This window comes from Onthophagus taurus, unplaced genomic scaffold (genome assembly GCF_036711975.1).
Source record: "Onthophagus taurus isolate NC unplaced genomic scaffold, IU_Otau_3.0 ScKx7SY_16, whole genome shotgun sequence".
Classification (NCBI taxonomy): Eukaryota; Metazoa; Arthropoda; class Insecta; order Coleoptera; family Scarabaeidae; genus Onthophagus; species Onthophagus taurus.
In genome coordinates this window covers 1,151,305-1,157,418 of record NW_027248941.1, presented here as the reverse complement: position 1 = coordinate 1,157,418, position 6,114 = coordinate 1,151,305, and the positions used below count along the sequence as shown (strand labels likewise).

Here is a 6,114-nt window from a genome sequence, read left to right as displayed (position 1 = left end):
TCGCGAAACGAGGAGAGTCCATGAAAGCAAAACGCTGAAGCAACAGGCTTCAGTTCGTTCCCAACATCACCACATTCATCAAGTATTAAAAGACAAGATTGGACAAGAAAAAGTTTTTTAACGCTCAAAAATAAATTTTTACAAAGTAAGTCAAAAAAAATTAATAAATAAATAATTTTTTTAGCCAAAATTACTCATTTATTATCTATTTCCATATCAGCGATCCAAACAGATGTAATCGCCGCTTAACATTATTAATAAACCGTGTTTTTGGATCTTATCAGATTTAAATTCGCCATATGTTAAAATTAAACTAAAAAAATGGATTATTCCCCGGACGCAACGAGCAGATTTGTTTGCCCAAACGATAGACAACTCGCGTTAAGGGCGAAGTAAGTAAATTTAAACCAAAAATTTCGATTAAAAATTAATTGCTTTTAAGATTAAAAACGGGATGGAGCGTCAAAACAGCTTGCGTCGGTTATAATCAACCCTCCAACAACCTCCGAGAAGACGAACAAGCCGTCATAATAGACGTTATTAAACGGGCCGAAAAAGTCGATCAATTAGAACAAGAAAGGGTGAGTCAAAAATTTTTAATTAATTCATCAAAAATCGAAATCTGCGTTGAAAACGCTTTAAAATGAGCCCAAACACGACCATTTTTGGAGAAAAACCAAAAAAGTTCAAAAAAAAAATCCGCCATTTTGAAAAAAATTTAACACCGACGAATATAAAATGAAAAATGCTTTAAAATGAGCCCAAACACGACTACTTTGACGCAAAAACCGACGAAGTGAAAAAAATTTAAATCCGCCATTTTGAAATTAATCAAAACATTTTTAATTTTTATCAACATTAACGAATGTGAAATGAAAAATGCTTTAAAATGAGCCCAAACACGACTATTTTATCTTAATATCTTAAAAATCGCTCAAAATGAAATAAAATGTCATTCCGCCATTTTGAATTTCAACGTAAATCGATGATTTTTATTTTTGAAGATAAACCAGTCGTGTTTGGGCTCATTTCAAAGGATTTTTAACCGGGATTAAGAATTCGCGATCGATTACTTCGAAATAAACCTTATTTAGATAGCTTTTGTTTTTTTTTAAATAATTTAGGCGAAGAATTAATTTATTAAAAATAAATTTATACTCATTTTTATCGTTATCATCAAATAGATAACGAAAACTGTTTCGAAACGTGTCTAATTTATCTTAAAAACTTCTAAATTGAAATAAACTGTCATTCCGCCATTTTGAATTTAATTTTGGAGGTAAACGGGTCGTGTTGGGGTTAATATTAAAGGATTTTTAATCGAGATTAAGAAAATTTATGATCGGCCATTTTGAAATTATTAGATTCACCGAAAAAAGAGGATATTATTTTTTAAAAAATTAAATTTTTATTGTTTTAACGTAAACGAAATGAAGAATGCTTTAAAATGAGCCCAAACACGACCACTTTATCTTAAAAACTGCCAAAATGGCGTTAAAAACACATAGAAAATCCGCCATTTTGAAATTAATGACATTTTCGTAACTTTTATGTTTTTTGAGATAAATTAGTCGTGTTTGGACTCATTTTATAACATTTTTGATCAAGATTACGAATTTAGTATCCATAATATCAAAAAAAACGATCGTCGACTGTTTATTGATCCACTTCCGGTTTTTTATTCTTTAAATCAACCTTATTCCTTTCACCCATTTTAAAGAATTTCTAATCTAGATAAAAAATTTCTTATGTTGGGAATAAAAATTTATAACCCGCCATTTTGAAATTATTATTTATTATTATTCTATAAAAATCAAATTTTATGAACGCAAACTTAGAAAGAATGAAAAATCCTTTAAAATGAGCCCAAACACGACCACTTTATCTTAAAAACTGTCAAAATGGCATTAAAAATAAATAAAAAAATCCGCCATTTTGAAATTAATGACATTTTCGTAACTTTTATGTTTTTGAAGATAAAGTAGTCAAGTTTGGGCTCATTTTCAAGCATTTTTAATCAAGATTACGAATTTAGTATCCATAATATCAAAAAAAAAACGATCGTCTATTGTTTATTGATCCACTTCCGGTTTTTTATTTTTTAAATCAACCTTATTGCTTTGACCCATTTCAAAGAATTTCTAATCAAGATAAAGAATTTCCTATGTTGAGAGTAAAAATTAAAAAAACAGTCCGCCATTTTGAAATTGTCATTTATTATTAAAAAAAAATCAAATTTGATTAACGCAAACTTAGAGAGAATGAGAAATCCTTTAAAATGAGCCCAAACAGGACCACTTTATCTTAAAAACTGTCAAAATGGCATTAAAAATAAATTAAAAAATCCGCCATTTTGAAATTAATGACATTTTCGTAACTTTTATGTTTTTGAAGATAAAGTAGTCAAGTTTGGGCTCATTTTCAAGCATTTTTAATCAAGATTACGAATTTAGTATCCATAATATCAAAAAAAAAACGATCGTCTATTGTTTATTGATCCACTTCCGGTTTTTTATTTTTTAAATCAACCTTATTGCTTTGACCCATTTCAAAGAATTTCTAATCAAGATAAAGAATTTCCTATGTTGAGAGTAAAAAAAAAATTCACAGTCCGCCATTTTGAAATTGTCATTTATTATTTAAAAAAAATCAAATTTGATTAACGCAAACTTAGAGAGAATGAAAAATCTTTTAAAATGAGCCCAAACACGACCACTTTATCTTAAAAACTGTCAAAATGGCATTAAAAATAAATAAAAAAATCCGCCATTTTGAAATTAATGACATTTTCGTAACTTTTATGTTTTTTGAGATAAATTAGTCGTGTTTGGACTCATTTTATAGCACTTTTAATCAAGATTACGAATTTAGTATCCATAATACCAAAAAAAAAAAGATCGTCTATTGTTTATTGATCCACTTCCGGTTTTTTATTTTTTAAATCAACCTTATGGCTATGACCCATTTCAAAGAATTTCTAATCAAGATAAAGAATTTCCTATGTTGAGAGTAAAAAAAAAATTCACAGTCCGCCATTTTGAAATTGTCATTTATTATTTAAAAAAATCAAATTTGATTAACGCAAACTTAGAGAGAATGAAAAATCTTTTAAAATGAGCCCAAACTCGACCACTTTATCTTAAAAACTACCAAAATGGCGATTAAAGTAAATCGAAAATCCGCCATTTTGAAAATATTATTCATTATTATTTTTAAAAAAATAATTTGATTAACGCAAACTTAGAGAGAATGAAAAATCCTTTAAAATGAGCCCAAACACGACCACTTTATCTTAAAAACTGCCAAAATGGCGATTAAAATAAATCGAAAATCCGCCATTTTGAAATTAATAACATTTTCGTAACTTTCATGTTTTTTGAGATAAATTAGTCGTGTTTGGACTCATTTTATAGCACTTTTAATCAAGATTACGAATTTAGTATCCATAATATCAAAAAAAAAACGATCGTCGATTGTTTATTGATCCACTTCCGGTTTTTTATTTTTTAAATCAACCTTATGGCTATGACCCATTTCAAAGAATTTCTAATCAAGATAAAGAATTTCCTATGTTGAGAGTAAAAATTAAAAAAACAGTCCGCCATTTTGAAATTGTCACTTATTATTTAAAAAAAATCAAATTTGATTAACGCAAACTTAGAGAGAATGAAAAATCCTTTAAAATGAGCCCAAGCACGACCACTTTATTTAAAAAATTCCAAAATGGCGATTAAAGTAAATCGAAAATCCGCCATTTTGAAAATATTATTCATTATTATTTTTTAAAAAATAATTTGATTAACGCAAACTTAGAGAGAATGAAAAATTCATTAAAATGAGCCCAAACACGACCACTTTATCTTAAAAACTGCCAAAATGGCGATTAAAATAAATCGAAAATCCGCCATTTTGAAATTAATAACATTTTCGTAACTTTCATGTTTTTTAAGATAAACTAGTCGTGTTTGGGCTCATTTTGAAGCATTTTTAATCAAGATTACGAATTTAGCGAAATCGCCTACGATTGTCGTACTTCCGGTTTTTATTTTTTGAGATAACCCCACTTTGTTGGTACTCATTTCAACGGATTTTCCATTCCGAACGCGATTTTATCAATTTCAGGTCGGAAAGTTGGTCGAGAAATTCGAAAATTTGCGCAGAAACGCTTTGGGACGAGACCCGAATCAGTGTTTGTTATGCGGGGATGGTTTCGGGGTGTTTATAACGCAAAAATTCGTCTGCATCGATTGCCGAAAATTGGTCTGCATTAAATGCGCGATTAACGCGTCTCCGAATAAGACCCGAAGGTAATTAAAAAAAATTAGATTAAAAAAATTTTGTATGTTTACTTTTTTGATTTAGAAATTCGAATCCTTTCGCGACAAAATCAACTCTATATTTTGCGAATTCTAAGGATCGTTGGCTTTGCATGATTTGCGCCGAATCTCGGGAGATTTGGAAGAAATCGGGGGCTTGGTTCTTTAAGGCTTTGCCCAAGTACGTTTTGCCGAGTCAAATCGCGCCTCCGCTCCGTTTTAATCGGAGTTGCAACAGCAGTAAGCGCTCGAAGAAGCGATTCAAAGACGATAGCAGTTCGGATGAGGAGAGACCTTTTTGGCCGAAAATCGAGCGAAGAAACTCAAGCACTGAGAGTACCCACGGTGAGTTTAAAGTTAGATTAAATCAAATTTGGGTCAAATTTTGGTTTAAGATGCCCAAGAGATTACATTCCAAGATGATAAAGAGAACCAAAAAGAAGCTGTGATCTTCACCTTAGAAAAAGAAGACGATTTTAAGTTAGAATTAGCTTCTGGGGAGAGTTCTGAGTTGTCTCGGAGGGATTCTTTGGCGAGTAGAACGATTTCTGATTGGAATTGGAATTCGGATGCTAAAAGCGAAGATAGAGTCTCACCTGGGGCTTGTAGCGTAACAAGTAGCATATTTAAGGTGAGTTATTTTATTAAATTTTGCTTTTTTTTGAGTAAAATTTTTTAGAATCCCATTGAGGAGCATAAACCTTTGGATGCTTCGATGGGGTTAATCGAGTTATCTCTTAATTACGACCCAATGAGCTATATTTTGCACTGCACCGTTTACCGCGCGAAAAATCTTGAAGCCATGGACATTAACGGATTGGCCGACCCATTTTGCAAACTCAACATTTTACCCAACGAAAAAGAATCGACCAGATTAAGAACCAAGACGGTCCATAAAACGAGAAACCCCGAGTTTAACGAAAACTTAACGTTTTATAACCTCTCTGAGGAGGATTTGGTCAAAAAATACTTGTACATCTTAGTCTTAGACGATGATAAATACGGGCATGATTATCTGGGGGAGACGCGGATTAATTTGGCGAAATTACGGATTCAAAATACTATTTATGTAAGTTATTTCTAATTGATTAATTAACTAATTAATTTTTTTTGTTAACTTAGTTAACAGTTCCTTTAGAAAAAACCGCTTCGCCCGAATTAACTCATTGGATTGAAGATTTATTCGCGAGAGGGAGGATTTTGTTATCTTTGTGTTATAACACGAAAAGAAGGGCCCTTTTAGTCACAGTTTGTCGCTGCGAAAATTTGCTCCCAATGGATAATAACGGATACTCAGATCCTTTCGTTAAATTATTATTAAGACCCGATCCCCACCACAGGAAGCATAAAACCTCAATTAAATGGAAAGAATTGAACCCTATCTTCAACGAGGAATTCGCGTTTGAAACTCGCCCAACGGAGTTATCGACGCAAAGTCTCCACATTGCGGTTTGGGATAAAGATTACGGGAAAAGTAATGATTATTTGGGGGGGTTGGTGTTGGGGGGGATGGGGTCGAAGGGGCAAAGATTGAAACATTGGCTTGATATGATAAGGTACCCCGATCATAAACAGGAACGGTGGCATTATTTGACTGAGGATCCGATCGGGGATTGAATTGGAGGAATGAATTGTTTAAATTGGACCATTTTATCTGTTTGATGTACTTTTGTATTAAGGTGATGCGAATAAAAATGCTTTAAAATGTTTTGGGATGTTGAAATTATTTTTTTTTTTATTTTTGCGTCGATTTTGTTAAAGGAAATTAAAAATGCTTTAAAATGAGACCAAACTCGAT

At 31.6% G+C, this 6,114-nt stretch overlaps 1 protein-coding gene across 1 annotated transcript; it reads left to right on the top strand.

Annotated features, from left to right (window-relative positions):
• The first annotated feature begins 6 nt into the window (after nucleotides 1–6).
• Nucleotides 7–6,025, top strand: LOC111418188 (Rabphilin). Its single transcript, XM_023050664.2, has 8 exons — nucleotides 7–145; nucleotides 221–392; nucleotides 443–581; nucleotides 4,123–4,307; nucleotides 4,363–4,661; nucleotides 4,712–4,947; nucleotides 4,996–5,385; nucleotides 5,439–6,025. Exons 2-8 carry the CDS (start codon nucleotides 322–324, stop codon nucleotides 5,931–5,933), a joined length of 1,815 nt encoding a protein of 604 aa, XP_022906432.2. The 5' UTR covers nucleotides 7–145; nucleotides 221–321; the 3' UTR covers nucleotides 5,934–6,025.
• The last annotated feature ends 89 nt before the right edge of the window (nucleotides 6,026–6,114 follow it).

Bases quoted from the DNA above. Each gene is read 5' to 3' on its own strand.
- LOC111418188 (XM_023050664.2), top strand. From the start codon at position 322: ATGGATTATTCCCCGGACGCAACGAGCAGATTTGTTTGCCCAAACGAT. The intron at 393-442 runs GTAAGTAAATTT...ATTGCTTTTAAG, and splicing joins CAACTCGCGTTAAGGGCGAA to ATTAAAAACGGGATGGAGCG. The intron at 4,308-4,362 runs GTAATTAAAAAA...TTTTTGATTTAG, and splicing joins TCTCCGAATAAGACCCGAAG to AAATTCGAATCCTTTCGCGA.